Source organism: Nuphar pumila, unplaced genomic scaffold (genome assembly GCF_984573655.1).
Source record: "Nuphar pumila unplaced genomic scaffold, dmNupPumi1.hap1.1 HAP1_SCAFFOLD_2000, whole genome shotgun sequence".
Taxonomy (NCBI): Eukaryota; Viridiplantae; Streptophyta; class Magnoliopsida; order Nymphaeales; family Nymphaeaceae; genus Nuphar; species Nuphar pumila.
In genome coordinates, this window is record NW_028323818.1 from 11,999 (window position 1) to 27,879 (window position 15,881).

A 15,881-nucleotide genomic window follows, 5' to 3' on the forward strand; every position below is an offset into this window, starting at 1 on the left:
CTGAAGGATGAAGAGTCCTATGCTCGGTTCCAGATGCTAGTCATACGAAGTGGGCAGGAACAGGTACCCTTGATGCACAAATGGTCCAGCTTTGGGATCCATCAGGTGGAAGCAGAGCAGGGTTATTGCTTGTTTCATGCAAGTTGCTATGTGTGTGGCAATGTGGTCCTGTGATGAATTGGTTACTCTTGGATGGTGACTGTGCACTGCCAGCTTGCAGTCCGTGAAGGACTTGATAATGAAGCAAGAGGTGGCTCCGCCAGGAGGGTTTCCTGCCATCCGATACGCTCGTCGATTGCCAAACACAGGGCCGACGGGCGCAACTCTCTTCGCTGTTGGAGCTGCCATCTCAGCCTATGGCTTTTACAAGGTTGGCTTGTCCAATTCCCGGCGCAGGCGAGTCCCTCCCTCGATGTGCCTGACATGACATGCATTGTGTTTGCCTTTGCTGGGCGTCGACTGAACCCGGCTGCTGTACGATAAGCACTCCAGCAAGACAAAGTGTTTGATATCTTTAAATTGGAATGATCGAGCTGTGGTCCAGTATGTAGCTGTTCAGTCCGCGCCACCTGTACCTGAAGAAAGGACAAGGTAACAGGACATAATATCGTGGATCATGGCACAGCTTACTTGCAGCGCTCATCTACAGATGAGCAGCGTGTTTTTTGCCGAAGACAGACTAGTTTGCATGATGGAACCAACGGCACACTACCTCACCGCTACTTGGCGTTACACACCTGTGTTCCTATGTCTTGTCTGAAGTTCTTTAGATGATTTGATTTACATGTCCCCTGGTTATCCCGCGCGCCAGTATCCACAGCCGTCGTGAATTTCTCCCCAGCTTGTCTTGTTTCAGCCATGTTAGCTTTCTACGATGGTATTGCACGTCTTTCCTTTTGCATGTCTCGAGGGTTGCCGCCTGGCAACAGAATGCCCTCAATTATCTCCTTTGCACATCGTACTTTCAATGAGGATGTCATTGCAAGCACTTACATTTCCGTTGTTTTGGCTGCAGGGAAGAACGGGTGGAAGTGCTTTCTTGTCGCCGAGCCATCACTCCCTTCCTGCAAGCTGAGGAAGATGCTCGCTACCAGATTCGTCGAACAGAGTGGGAGGCGTTTGAGCGAGAAACCATGAGTGATGTCCCAGGATGGGAGGTTGGGAAATGTGTTTACAAGACTCGGGAATGGGTGTCGCCTGCGCCCAAGTTTGGTGCCCACGCTTATGTCTTCGATTAGGCTGGCGATGCTCTGAAACGAGCATAGTTTGGAGTTGCATGTTGTCTGTGTGCCCTTGGATCTCAGCTCCTCTTGCTGGGAAGAGTGACTTGTTGCAATTTGTGCTGTAAAGTGGACATGGCAATCTCCTATATCACAGATAACACCTAACCATCTTTCCATCTCTAGCCTGATATTGCCGGTCTGCCTGCCTTGGTTTCTGTGTTCCCATTGACTCACCTGATGTGACCTCTAACTGATACTCAAGTGCTCAAGGTCCATGCAACGATACTTTGTTGGGTCCGTTTCCTTTACTACTTTGACTTTTCGCTTGCAAAGGCAGATACGAGTATGGATTATGATTTGGACGAATCATTTTGTTACAATGAACAACAATGAACAACAAGGCACACCGAACCATGAGGGCCAAGATGGTCGAGTAGAAAACAGGACAATGGCTGTTCCATCAACTGAAGGGACGATGGCCCGCACAACTCTGTTGTGAACAACATCAACGTGATGCTTGCACAATAATGTCCAAAATTAAATCATGAGTACCAAGCTGCCAAGTGCCCCCAACCGAGAACTCCAAAGTCGATGAGGCATGTTGGATGAGCTCATGCGAAACACGAACTATAGCAACAGGTACAGTGATGGCATGTTTCGTGCATGCCATCCTCTCGCCTGTTGCTAACACATTCTCTGTGATGTGCCCATTCATTGTGCAGCTCTTTTCAGCAGCACTCCCACAAGCTCTGGACTGTCAGGCTTCGGGAACACAGCTCGTGGGGAACATGTATGTTCCAACATATATGTTGGGAACATATATGCAACTCAAGAAAATGCCGTGCAGAATGTCAAAGAGAAGCATGCTATGCGCTAAGTACCCTTCAATGCGTCGAGGCGTGCAGCGAGGTCGTCCTCCACAGCCGGCTCTGCAGCTGCTGTTGCTGCGTTCTTGGCGCCTGCATTGGGAAGGGCCATGTTGGTCTCCAGCCCATGCTCCTCGGCGATCTGAGCCAGCAGATCATCGACCTGCCCTTGGGGTGTGCTCATCGCCATTTGCCCTGCCATAGCCTGCAAACCGTCCCACAAACTCACAATCAGGTTCGTTGAAAAATCAACCTGCAGACCAACTTACATACCAAAAGAGCTGTAAGGAACATCTGCCACGGTCGAGTGCTGTTGCTCATCTAAAGCCAGCCATAAAGTGAATCAAACCTTGCAGACCACAAAAGAAGATAAGAGTCCATGATGTGGGACACACAGTCAACCCATGTAGGATAGGGAAAGCACCCTATCCTTTCCTTCTTTACCTTGCACTCTCAATGTGACCCTGCTAGCAATGCATGACCGTCGATTGCAAGTGCATCTGTTGGTCCGAAAATAATGGCGTACCGATTCCAGTGTGCTGCTCTGAATGTCCAGGTTGTCAAAGACCTTCTCAAACTCATCCATTGTCTGGCTGACTTTCTCCAGCTGAGCAGAGCTGACTGTTTTCTCAAGGTTTTTGACAATACCCGCGATATTTTTTGTCACCATCCCCATTTTGGATTGCTGCTCAAGTCGGCTCACCACCCCATCCAGCCTGCAGCAATGAGCAGCAACATCGGAGGTGGGAACACATCGCTCGCGTCAGGAAAGTTGGTGAAAGGTCAGACCCCTTTGAGACAGAAAGGATCAGGCGCCCTGCACGCCAAGAAAGCATCCGGAACCCAATTTCTTGGCTGGGCATGTTCCTAGCAAGTGCTTCATTGCGAGTCATCACGCACATGGCCTCACACCAACTGCCCTCAGGCCCCACAAGCCTCAAAGGCACAATAATTGGGTACAGCTACAAAGTCACCAATGAAATTGTGACCAATGCAGACACAACCGAACAATCCTCAAACCGAGCGACAGTTCGGTTAGCTGGTTGACACAAAGCCTCAGTCGCGCAGCAAGCATGGCAATTTTGGAAATTACCTGGATGCTAACCGAAGATATGTCAACTGGTCGTTCTTTAAACGGATAGCATTCTGCGCATAAATCTGGGCGCCCTCGCGATTGTTCTTCTCCATTGCTTTCTTGGCCTTCAGCTTCTCAGCCTTCTCATCTTTTTCCGCTTTCAATGCTTGCCTATTGAACTGCTTCGCTGTGAACTTCAGATTAAATATCATGTCGAAGAGTTTGTTCGACATCTTGACGCTCGTGCCCCACAGGGGTGGGTTGGCAACCTTTACGTACAAAGCCCTCCAGAGCCCGCAAACTAGGAAGGGAGTATCACAGAGCAATAAATTGCACAATAGTTTGTCTCCCAATCATGGATAAATAACCTGGTCGTTAGAATTCTCAAGCACGTACGAATAAGCAATCTCCAGACGTGAATCAAGCGAACGCGGGCAATCACACGCGAGCCGTTAAATTCTTGTTGTGAAGAGCAGTCCTCGAATGTCATAATCCTGAGATGGACACGAGTGCCAGTGTTGGCTGTTGGATTCCAAGCAAGTGCCTAGGCCAACAACCACACCCCCACACCCACTCACCAGCCTTGCTATCCTTAGATATCTGGCAGATAGTTTGACGGCGTTGGGGTGCGCCAGAGTTTGGCCCAGTGGGCATGTCCTCAAAGCAGAGGCTAGACAAGCACCATCTACTTGTACGATATATCATCGTTTACGTCTGCGTGGTCTCCTGTGACATAGTGGGTGGTGTCAAGATCGTCCGACGTTGAAGCGCGTGTCTCAAGCTCCTCCGTCACGATGGCGAAATATGATCTTCTTCATACCATGGCCAAGTTCCTAGATACCCATTTGGTGTTCCCATTGCTGGAATTCACTCAGAGCAGGAACCTGTACAACGACGAAGACATTTTACGAGCGAAGATCCAGCTCCTGTCAAGAACAAATATGGTCGATTACGCCATTGATATCTACAAGATGGTGAACAACACAGCAACAGCGTCGGACGAGTTGCTTGAAAGGCGGAAAGAGGTGGTTGCTTGCATGCGTGAGCTCCAACATGATGCTCAGCCTATCACCGACTTCCTTTCCGACCCTGCCAAGATTGAGAGCTTGCGAGGCGAGAAGACACACAACAGCAATTTCATGCAGGTGACTATCTCGTCGCTTGTCATGGTTGAATTCATTGGTGTGGGAACGTTGTGAGCATGGCTGGAGTCGCTACCTTGATGCCAGGCCTTGTCCTGGAAATAGCATCCCCGATTTGTTTCCTCTTTGATTCAAAGGCGCTACCTTTCAAGATCATGCCGCTCAAAGGGGTATCTTCACGTCCACCATCATTATAAAGGAGTCTCAATGCTGGATGTGAGTAGGCCTATCGCGTGCACCTTCTTGCCCTGCTATACCTCTCACGGCAAGGTGTATGGCTTTGCAGGAGGAGTATGGCATCGGTCCAGCGCAGGTGGATGCACTATTTCACTTTGCAAAGTTCCAGTTTGAATGTGGCAACTATGAAGCGTCGTCAGAGTTCCTCCACCACTTTCGCACATATAGCCTGGACGCTGACAAGAACCTGACAGCATTGTGGGGCAAACTGGCATCAGAGATTCTCATGACACAAGTGCGTACTTCCAGTTTGCTTTGCCTATTATTGCAATGGAGATGCATCGTTTGTCGTGTCCTGTCTGAGGGGTTGGCTTTTTTCTCGTCAGAGTCAATCTTTGCATTCTGCATGCCAAGTCTTGACAGATTACCGCCAAGTCATGCAACGCAAATGTTCTCGTGATTCTGTTACTGCGTCACGCTATATAACGTTTGTCGTCACGATGCATTAAACAGGGGCGATCGAGCATTTGCGCCGACGCCGCAAATGAGTGATGAGGATAAGGGCAATGTCTTGACATGAGCGTAGCAGCTGGAGCAACGCTCTGTGCTGGAACGGGGGTTGAAAGCTTGTGTGATGCTAGGCATTTGGGAGTTGGACACACTGCTGGGACGTTTGGTGACATTCCTTGCATTGTTTTTCGTAGCCACTGCGCAGCCTCATCGTTTGATCATCACCTATGCTTGAAGAGTCATTGATGATACATCAATGACTCAATACAGCACAGAGATTCAGAACATCAACGCATGCCATGCGGAACGGAATTGATACGATTCTGTTGTCAAGCAAGCCCCTGAATTGCGACAGTCCGTCCCACTAAACATGCTGCCAGGAACGAGGAAGCATTGTCTTTCCCATCATCGAAACGCCCTCAAGTTGCCCTCTTCCCAGGGAAATCCGGACCGCCTGGCTCTCATTTCGGTGGCTGTCTATTGCAGTACGACAGCGCACTCGAGACACTCAACCGCCTTCGGGAGCTGATCGACACACACCTCTTCTCCGATGCTCTTAAACAGTTGCAGCAGCGAACCTGGCTCTTGCACTGGTCTCTCTTCGTGTTCTGGAACATCGAGGACGGCCGCTCCAAGCTCATCGACATGTTCATGACAGAGAAATTCATGGCGGCACTTCAAATCAACGCACCTCATCTGCTCCGCTACCTCGCGGCTGCCTACCTAGTCAGCAAGGGTGACAAGGACCGCAGCCAGAAGTGGAAGGCCCAGCTCAAGAACCTCGTGACCATCATCGTGCACGAGAGCTATCAGTACAGTGACCCCGTGTCCGACTTCCTCAAGTGTGTGTACAAGGATTACAACTTTGACCTCGCACAGGTGCGTCCTTGGCATGTTGTGTGAGGGAGTTGTAAGGGACGAGTCTTGCCTTTGCCCATCACACGGCCGACGCGTCAGCTTGGATAGCACACCGTCATTGGAATAGGGGCCTGCAAAACTTGCACCATGAATCATTCATTTCTGACTAGCTCTGTCGCTGCCCGTTGGGTTGTTCAACGTCCCTGCCAATCACTCACTGGTTGTGAGTGGTGTGCTACCTGCGCTTATCTGCGCCAGCATCCAACTCGCAATCGCCATTGGCCTGCGATCCTTCGCTGTGAGAAAGATAATCATGCACAAGAATGTATGCAAGTTGCTGTGCGGAGTGTGCTGTTACTGACCCCGCCTTCGAGTTGTTTGCCTGGGCAAAGAAATCAGCTGGATGGCCGAGGGATCCGTTATTCGAGGCGACAGCGAGGCAGTCACACTTCAAGCTAAAGGCCTCCCAGCATCATGGTTGCATCATGGATTGCTGCATGGCTGCATTTACATCATAATAGTGGATTGATGCTGTTAAACTACAACCTGTAGTTAACTTCATGAGTCCACTCTTACCATGTAGGTGCAGCCATGCAAAAGGTACATCATACGTCCAAAGCTTTATGGGTAGAAATGGTAGATTTCAATGTGTTGGCATCCTTAGAATGCCAGGTGTCTACATGAGCGGGCACACATTGCTGACAAAGCAAGAGTGAGTGCAGGACAAACTGAAGGAGTGCGAGTCCCTCATAGACAACGACTACTTCCTGGCCTCTGTGAAGCCCGTCTTCATGGAGCAGGCCCGCATGGCGATCTTTGAGGTTTACTGCCGAATTCATCAATGCATTGACTTGTGCATGTTGTCGGAGCGCCTGGGGATGGACCGCACTGAGGCTGAGAAGTGGATCGCAACACTTATCCGAAATGCACGCCTCAATGCACGGTATGGCTTTGTACTTTCATCACCACTGCCATTTTTGGTTACATTACAGGGGCGATCCTGGGTGCACACCTACTCTCTGCTGAGTGGTGCACCAGGATGCTGAGCAAAACATGTGTCGGATTCATCCTCCTGTTGGTGGAGTTACTGATGTTACTGGTTCATGGCGGATGAGTCAACAGAAATGGATGCATGTTGCATATGGCACTCTGGCTTGCAATAGATGATTGTCAAACCGGGAGTGCAGAGTGTGACGGAGCAAGCTGCCACCAGCATAAGCGTTCCTTGTGTCGACCTTGTGTGTTCCTCAGCTGTATCTGCTTGATAGGGGAAGTGCCTGGCAATGACTGTGTCATCAGTAGTTGCCAACAACATCTGTACACGTGAGCTGGCAGTATCCAGATCAGTCAGTGAACATGAGGGATGCACAGAAGCCAAGACATGGTGAATTTTGTACCGGCTGGCATTTCAGGGAGCCCAGGGGCTTCAAGTGACCAATGAATGCCCACATTTGCACTTGTTTGTTGCCCATTTCAATTGGACAAGATGCATGCATGAGGTCTGGCAACTGCTGATAAGCCAGTTGAAACGCGGTGGCAGCTCCTGCGTCTAGCACTGCTCAACTCTCTTACGAGCAGGATAGGGATGCAATCCAATCGGCTAACAGACTCTGTCACTCAAGAGTGAATATGATTACGAACGTCACCCCTCCTGCCTGTGTTCAGCTGACACATAAGTAACCACAATGCTCAATATTCCACACAAGTGCCGTGTCATACTTTATGAATCTTTCAGGTTGAGCACCTTTGACATGGTTGGTGCAGTTTTCGACAGTGTCCAGAGGATTCTGGTACCACGCTTACATAATCTGGCAATGCAGGATTGACAGCACAGCCGGGACCGTGGTGATGGGCACCCAATTTATGGATCCGCTCGACGCGATTGTTGACCGAACCAATCAGTTGTCCGTTCGCACTTTCAAACTTGCGAACTCAATCAATTTGCGGATGGAAGGGGAGCAGAGACAGGTAGCTCCTCAGGCATGAAGCAATGTCGACGGACAGTCTGAGATGAACTGCGAGCTCCACATGCCCACTCCTTTGCTTTGATCTAGCATAGTGGCTTCCGTCCATCTGCAGACTGCAAGTTTCTGTCTTTGTTGGCCACAGTCGTCGCGTCATTTTTGCAGGCTAAGAGTTGCCATACCAAATGATATGTAATTGTCCCAATGTTGTTGAGCAGGGACAACACCATCTATCGCAGCAGCGGACCTGACCTCTTCTGATTCTGTTCATCACACGCACAGATGGAGATTAAGAGAAGCCTGTGTTTTGAAGAAACAATGGCCATGATTCTTGTTGGACAAGAGTTTATGAAACTTCGCTTGATTATGAACAATTATTGTATTACAAGCGACAAGGCCGGCACTAGGAAAGGCTACCGAAAGACGAACAAAAGAAAAGAAAAAGGAAGACAAAGCACACAGCGACACAAACAAACAACGAAGCAAGTCATACCTCAACCGCGCCCTCTGCCGGCTCATCACATCCTGGCTGGAAGTTGTGTCCAACACGCACAGCAATGCGCGAGAGAGAGTTGTAGTACATGCGCGCATTGCCCTTGCAAAGGGCGCAGCTGAGCACCCGACGCACGGTCCGGACAAAAGCGGCTTTAGACACCCGTCCCGCGGCCGCTACCAAATCGCCAAGCTCTGATAGGAACCGCGACGCCGCGACACCCATGCGGCCGTACGATTCCACAGCAAGCGGCACAAAGCCGAACTCGGAGCCCTCGCCAACCGCTTCGAAGTCCGCCCGCTTCCGCGCCTCAGCCTTCGCAGCCGCATACCCTCCAGCCTCCGCAGCGTCTCGCATGTACGACGCAGCCGCGGGGTGCGTGACGACGCAGTCCAGGATGCGGACGCCACCGTCAGGCCAAACCACGAGGATGTCACCCCGACGTTGACTGGCAGCCCCTTGCGCCCCCGGGGCTGCAAGGCTGCTGTAGAGCGGCTCCGCGCAACCAGCGCGGCGGATGGCATGGCGCCAGGCAGAAGCCCAGTAATCATGGCGCACAATTGCCTTGCCAGCGTTATGTTTGCACGAGAGAGCGTGGTCCGGCGTTGTCGAATCGCCAGCGGAGCAGGTGCACGGAGGGATGTCAATCAGCGACGGCACCCCCAAGCCGAGCCGATGAACAATTATTTATCGCTGAGATACTGCTGTTCAACATAATACTCAAAGGAAAGATTCACAGCAACAAGTGCCAGCTTGGGAACTGTGGACGTGGAGGATTCGTGTACCGTAGTAAATTCGATTACACAGAGAAATAGAATCACCATAGCTCAAGCTGTACCAGTAAACCAACACACACTCGAAAAGGTACAAAGACCCCTCAGGGGACGTGAAGGATTCGTGTTCCGTTGTAAATTCGATACACAGAGAAACAGAATCACCATAGCTCAAGCTGTACCAGTAAACCAACACACACTCGAAAAGGTACAAAGACCCCTCAAGGGACATCAGCAATTGAAACTAGCATGCCCTCTTGGAGAGCTCCACCAGCCAAGGTCGCAAAGACTCCAAGGCCGCTTCTGCACATGAATCCGTTCCCCCTGCACAAAGAGACACTGAACTCACGCAGCGCACTCTCAACAAAGTCACCCTTGTCCACGACGCCTGCACCGCTCGCGGCGATGTCCAGGGAGTTGAGCAGCTGTGTTGCTGGCTTTCCCAAACGGCCGTAAGACTCGTGCGACAATGGAGCGAAGGTGTAGCCGTTGGGGTCAGCGTTCTGGTACCGCGTGCACTTCCGTTGGTCACGCGCAGCCGCTGCACCGCCGTGCGAGCAGCCTGTAGATGGGACGTTGCTGTTGGATGCACCACTGAGACGTCGAGGACGGTGAGCCCATCCGCCAACACGGCCAGTATGTCTCCGCGTGCCTGATTCTGAGCAGCAATGGCGGCACCTTGAAAGCCAGGCAGCGAGCGAAGAAGCGGCTCCACTGACGTGGCAACTCCCGCGCGGTGGGCAATGCGGCGCCAAGTCCCAATGAGGATATTGTGGCGCATCATCACTGCCCCCGCGAGGGAGCGGCAAGTCATGGCGTGGTCGGTGTCACCTGCATGCATATAGCGCCCGCAGCGGCACTGTAAGCCTGGGGTGTGAGTGGGCAGCTGCGTCAAGCCAAGGCGGTGGCGCATGGAGCTGATGAAGTCGGGGATTGTGAGCTGCAGCGCCCTTGACGTGGGCAGGGTTTCCAGCCAAATGGAAGCTGGGCGGCAGGCGCAGCTGTGCATGCGGGCGAGGTTACGTAGGCCGTCGTCGGTGTCGACGTCGAAAGACGCGAGGAGGTGGGCGTGCTCCGCTCTGCCACGAAGCGGGCGAATGTCCTTTGGGCAGCAGAATAGGACGGTGTCGATGGTCTCCTTGGTGACTGCGAGCGCCTCGGGAGGCCACAGCGAGTGCTCTGCCCGGCCGCGTGCAGCGCTTGCCAGTCTTGTTGGAGGCTTAGTGCGTTGGGACCTGCGAAAGGGCGAAGTAAATTCGATTACACAGAGAAATAAATTAGACGGTTTGCCGGTCACGGTCACGCTCCCTGCCTGACAAAGCGGCAATATTTCTATAGGGTTAATGCTGTCACGCGTCACGGAATATAGTTGGCCGGCAAACAAGCTGACCAAATAAGGAATGCGCCCCTGTCACGCGTCACGCTCGAAAATTTTGGTAAGGTCCTGCGGCCAGCCCGTAACCTGCCAGAACCCTGATCCTCAAAAGACTGTACCCTGACGTAATCCTAGATAACAACCTGCAAATTGGAGTACCCCGCGTGAGGTAGACCTCCAGGTGTATAGACGACACTCGCAAAGTTCAAGTCCTTGTTTTCTTTCAACATAGTGAAATCTCGCGTTCCCCCGACTCGTCTGGGGTTGGCCTCAGGCAGGGTAGCCTTTCTTTCAGGAAAATTAGCGAGCTGGCAGCCGATGAAAGGGCCGAGCGTGAATTGAAGGCCGCTGTTCATACTTCCCAGGCCAAATTGGCAGCTGAGCAGCCTTCAGGTTCCTTGTTGCTTGTGTCACCAAGACTGTGGTGCAAGTGTGGATGCTTGCTGGTAACAGAACAAGTTGTTGGGCCCATTGCCGCGCAATGTACCTGCATTTGCCAAAAAAAAAAATCGCCTGCGGCGCTCGGCAAACAAGCTGGACCAAATAAGGAATGTGTCACGCTGTCACAAGTCAAGTAGACCTCTCGCTTAAGGCGTTTTTGGTGATTTTTAAGGGTTAATTAACATGTTTAAGTTAGAACCAAAAAATGCCGTGTTTAATATCAAGCAACATGTGAAATAGAAGGTCTGCTTAACCGGTTAAGCAGCCTTTTCAGGGTGAAATTTAAGGGTTTTTTAAGGCTTAATTAAGCGGACAGTGACGCAAGTTTCGTGTCATTTTGAGTGGCTATGAGGTATTCTTGAACTTCACTTGCAACGCAAAGTGAAGTCCGCACTGTAGCGCCAACCAAGGATGCTCTTCAAGCAATGAATTCCGGCAACACATCCATCGAGACACATGACCACACAGAAACCACACACATACTTGCTTCTTGCTTCAAATCTGTACTTGTGCAAAACAATATTGCGTTTTGAAGGCAACGTTGCATGATACAGCCAACACAACCTGATCTTCGCTCGGCATCATTATAGCAGTACACGCTAGTGATCATAATTCACCATGCCCCACTCACACTCCTTGTGCGAACTAAGCGTAGTCTGCGAACCAGTTGTGCACTTCTTGCACCGGCTCTTCTCGATGACTTGTGCCACCTCAACAGTTGAGGCGGAAGCAACGGCAGCATTGATGCTGGTCACGAACTCCTGGTCATCCAGCTGCTGGGCCTCCTCCAGGATGCTTTAGAACTGCTGAGGGTCGCTGAGTTTCTCCACACAAGTGCCACCATTTGAAGCTTGTCGCCAAGCAAGTGCATGTTCACCTTGATGTAAACGAGCTTCGCAACAGGTAGTGATGGTCTGTCATGGCAGCCTTGAGGCGGCCAGCCCACTGCTCTCGAAGCAGAAGCAGCTCGACCCCTACCCTGCCACTACTCACATTACTTCTACCTCTACCTCTACTACCGCTTGCACCCCGCTCGCTTGCCTGAGCAACCGTAGCATTGGCTGCCTCGGCGGTATCGTCCGATTCCAATCCCGTGCCCTCCATCCAAGCAGACAGAAGACACTAGCAGCTAGTCATGGCGAGAAGTAAGCGTAACTTAACAGTTAAGCGTGTGCGCGGTGGGGGCTGCTTAACATATAAGCAAACCTGCTCAACAGCCAATATGAAATTTAAGGGTAATTAAAAAGCGTTAAGTGGGGTTAGAATAGCTTTAAGTAGCCATTAAGCGAGAGGTCTAAAGTCAAGATGGGCAATAAAGTTTGCCCAAAAAGGAATCTCACGGTGTCACGCTAAAATGATTACGGCAAACGGTCTAATTTACTACGGTCGTCGCACAGATGTGCAAGCCGCTGGCATCCTACTCCTCACAACCGCGCAATCTGGCACTCGTCGCCGCCGCCGTGCCCCTGCGCAGCCGGGCTGGGCTGCGCCGGACTCCGCTTCGGACAGCACCGGCGACTCAGATGTCGATGCCAGCAGACCCCCATGCTACTGACGTGGACTACCTCTCGGATGGCTACTGCTCGGAGACAGGCGATGGCATCGATCCCGAGGCTGACGCCATGGCTACCCTGTCCGGAGGGGTGGCCCGCTCCGCCGCTTACTTCCGGCTGCCTTGTGGAGACTACTCGCCTGATGACGACCCGGACCATGAGGCCCTTGCTGATGTGCTAGGCCTCCTGATGGCGGATGTCGTGCGTTTCTACGGCAGCCACCGCAGATGGTGCATCAGCCATCGTCGTTGGCATGGGCTCGCTCGCCACTCCCGTTTCCGCCTACGTCTCTTCGCCTGCCGCCCTGGCCGCTGCCCGGCTTCCTGCACGCAGCTGCCAATCGGCCCCGCTTGCTCTCCCGCCGGGTTCTGGGCCTCCCTGGATCGAGCCGGACTCGGAGTCCGTTTCGGAGTCGGACATGGATTTGGATTCGCCTCCACGTGCACCTTGAGCGCCCTGCTCACCTTGGGGCCCACGGGGTTTGCCCAGCTACGTACCCTCCTTGCACATGCTCCTTGCTCGCTTGAACTGCTCTTGCTTCTTCTTGCCGCTGTCGCCCCCTCTAGTTGCTGCGCTCTGGTGGCGCCCGCTGCTCTTAGGGCTCTTGCGGTTCTTGTGGCCCGTGTTGCCCATGTGGTTCTTGCAGCTCTTGCGGCTCAAACGTGACCCCTGCGGCTCCCGTGCCCTCTTGCGACCCCTGCGGCTCTTGCGGCCTCTCGTCCTTTTGTTGGCGGTGACACTCCCGCTTGCCGCCGACAGTTCGCTTTTTCAGCCTGGGTTTCTGTGTTACCGGTTACTCTTGGGCGATGTGCAGGTTTGGCGTTGCGGTGAAGACGAAGGTTTTTTCCTTGGCGGGAGGGTGGTTTTTTACCGAGTGAGTACCGTAGTAAATTAGACCGATGGACGGTCACAAGTCACACCTGGGAAAAAATAGTCCACTTGTCTATAGGGTTTAATGCCGTCACACGTCACAAAATAAAATTTTTCGTCCAACCAATCGAACAAAACAGAAATTCACCCTGTCACGCTATCACGCACGAAAATTTTTCCAAGGCTACGGCCAGCCCTTAACCTGCCAGAACCCTGAGCCTCAGCGACTGTACCCTGACGTATTCCTAGATCACAACGGTGCCAATTGGGGTACCCCGCATTTTTGCGTTGTGTGCAATGTACCTTGCTGCTTTGTGTCCCAAGATTGGTTCGTGGTGCTGCTGTGAATGCCTGCTGGTAACCACACGTTCTGGGGCATCAATACCAAACAAAAAAATCCTCCTGCGGCGCTCCTCCAAGAAGATGGGGAAATGAGGAATGTGACATTGTCACGTTTCTGAAAATAGTCCAAACAGTTGGAACAATAAGAAATGAAAAATGTCACGTCACAGCAGTTTCGTCCTCGGTCTATTTACTACGGTACGGTGAAAATCGGTGATGATCTTGGTTTTCCCTTTCTGTTTTCCACCCTCCCGCCTTGGTTTTTTCCCTTCCTTGACGGCGCTCTGGAGACTGCCTCGTGAGGAGCGCATTGCTGAGAACGGTTGGCGGAGCATGGTTCTGCCATACTTCGCCTTTGCGCGCAACCGTACTTGACTCCCAGCCAAGTCGGTTATGCCACATTCGTTCTGGTGCCCCTTGAGCCCGCTAATTAGTTCTGTGCTGTTATGCGGCCGTTTTTGGCTTTGAACTTTCGAACGCGTGTGTCTTGGTGGTTATTGGCGGCTTCGGCGGTGGTAGTCTCCTCTGTGTAACGGAATTTACTACGTTACGTTCAGACCACCTTGTGGATTCGTTTACCGGTAAGTCCAGAGGAAAAGGAGCAAACCATCTGCCAGCTTTACTGGTTAACCAATGGCATTTCATACCGAATACGACACAACGGATCAACGCAAGCACATAGTGCACAACTGCTTACATGCCATGCACATCAAATGATGTACAACCATACAATGTGGGTGAGGATTTTTTGGCACAAGCATTCTACACGTGGAAGGAAGGTGAATACATCGACACCACAGCGTTTGGCAAGTGACACCAGGTACCCATATCTCCCACCAAACAATACCACAGCAGAGCAATTCCAGCTGCGGCAGACACTTGCGCGCAGTGACGGCTGCAACCAGGCTGGATTTATATAGCGTGCACGATGCACGTCCAGTGCCGCAGTGCACATAGGCTGAAGTGTACAAGCCGCTACAGCTGGACAGCGGGTGGGCCTTCGGCACAAGATGACCAATGTCTCACAGTGGCATCACTGCGGGGTGGACTTGACGGCGCAGAAGCACACAGGAAGCTTGCAAAGAAGCGTGATAGCGTTTCAGACGAAGTACCCCAGAAGGAATGCTAGGAGCGCCACCAGGATGACGTGCAACATCGAGAAGCCCCGTGCCTGCGTCACAGACAACATGGATCGGTAACGACAGTGACAACAGCAAGCTTCCTTGTGCTCCTAAAATAATGGTACAGAGTGCACGTGCAACTCAGCTTTAACAATATCTGTCCAAGCTGAGTTGCCACCTAGTTAAAAAGCGAGCTTCAAGTGCATTCATAAGGTGACTTGACGGCTACGGCAGAAGCCAGAGACAAAGTATCATGAAGCGGGGATAGTATGTATCTCTGTAGAATACATGAAAACACTGACGCACCCCGCCAACCCTACAGGCGGCAACCAGGTCTGAAGGACATTGGCGCACACTACCAACCAGACAATTCCAACGGGCTGGCGCGTTCCTATCATGCTTTTGGGAGACGTGCCAGCACCCTTGCATATGATAAAAGCAGATACACAGAATGGCAAGCACAATCGCAACACGCCATAGCAAATTGCTCAACAACGCAGCGCACACTTCCACAAGATGCCGTGCTTGCCATCTGAACTACCAGCAAAGCCGCATTGCAACAGGTGACGGGCATCATGCGTGCGCGCACCTGTTACGACAGGTACGACCCCAGGATATACGCCACTACGAACACCATCAACAGGTGGATCAGCGAAATGGAAACGCTTGTGGAGCCCACCTTGCCGGGATCGACGTGTCCCTGCATCTCCATGATCGCAAGCTTCTCTTTGAGCTTGCGGTTCTCGTCCTGCAGACCCTTATCCGCTGGGTAGCCGCGCGTGCTGGTGGGCAATGCTGTTGAGGGTGTGGGCACGGGCGCCCCCTCCTGTCCTTCAGGCATCTCCGGCACAGGTGATGGAGGCGCTGCCGGCCCATCAAGAATCACTTTTAGTTTCTCTTCCGTAAGTTTCTGCACACAACTCGCAGTTTATTGCTGTTACACACAGAGCCATGCTTCTGGGCAACAGCCAACTACGCGCGCGTCATCCCACTTTGACCGTGGGTGCGACGTGACGAGGTGCAAGTGGCACCACATGTCATGAAAGTATGGGGCCATCGTGCACTCCACACGTATGGCAGTTAGAATTGAACAGATAT

General features: G+C 52.1%; 2 protein-coding genes and 1 pseudogene across 2 annotated transcripts; 2 read left to right on the forward strand and 1 right to left on the reverse strand.

Annotated features, from left to right (window-relative positions):
* Positions 1 to 1,728: 1,728 nt before the first annotated feature.
* On the reverse strand, positions 1,729 to 3,397 carry LOC149808906 (ESCRT-related protein CHMP1B-like). The gene is made up of 4 exons (XM_089995099.1): positions 3,183 to 3,397; positions 2,616 to 2,805; positions 2,105 to 2,294; positions 1,729 to 1,919 (listed from the first exon to the last, which is right to left on the reverse strand). Exons 1-4 carry the CDS (start codon positions 3,395 to 3,397, stop codon positions 1,729 to 1,731), a joined length of 786 nt encoding a protein of 261 aa, XP_089851225.1.
* A 561-nt stretch (positions 3,398 to 3,958) lies between these two features.
* Positions 3,959 to 4,363, forward strand: LOC149808907 (eukaryotic translation initiation factor 3 subunit E pseudogene; annotated as a pseudogene).
* A 2-nt stretch (positions 4,364 to 4,365) lies between these two features.
* Positions 4,366 to 7,018, forward strand: LOC149808908 (eukaryotic translation initiation factor 3 subunit E-like). Its single transcript, XM_089995101.1, has 5 exons — positions 4,366 to 4,476; positions 4,593 to 4,778; positions 5,480 to 5,872; positions 6,574 to 6,804; positions 6,890 to 7,018. Exons 1-5 carry the CDS (start codon positions 4,366 to 4,368, stop codon positions 7,016 to 7,018), a joined length of 1,050 nt encoding a protein of 349 aa, XP_089851227.1.
* Positions 7,019 to 15,881: the final 8,863 nt, after the last annotated feature.

What these genes read in the sequence shown, in the direction of transcription:
- LOC149808906 (XM_089995099.1), bottom strand. Translation starts at nt 3,397, where the DNA reads ATGTCGAACAAACTCTTCGACATGATATTTAATCTGAAGTTCACAGCG. An exon ending in AGAGCAGCACACTGGAATCG is followed by an intron (nt 2,295 to 2,615) that starts GTACGCCATTAT and finishes GACGGTTTGCAG; the next exon opens with GCTATGGCAGGGCAAATGGC. An exon ending in ACGCCTCGACGCATTGAAGG is followed by an intron (nt 1,920 to 2,104) that starts GTACTTAGCGCA and finishes GGCACATCACAG; the next exon opens with AGAATGTGTTAGCAACAGGC.
- LOC149808908 (XM_089995101.1), top strand. Translation starts at nt 4,366, where the DNA reads ATGGCTGGAGTCGCTACCTTGATGCCAGGCCTTGTCCTGGAAATAGCA. An exon ending in CAGAGATTCTCATGACACAA is followed by an intron (nt 4,779 to 5,479) that starts GTGCGTACTTCC and finishes TGTCTATTGCAG; the next exon opens with TACGACAGCGCACTCGAGAC. An exon ending in TCAATGCACGGTATGGCTTT is followed by an intron (nt 6,805 to 6,889) that starts GTACTTTCATCA and finishes GTGGTGCACCAG; the next exon opens with GATGCTGAGCAAAACATGTG.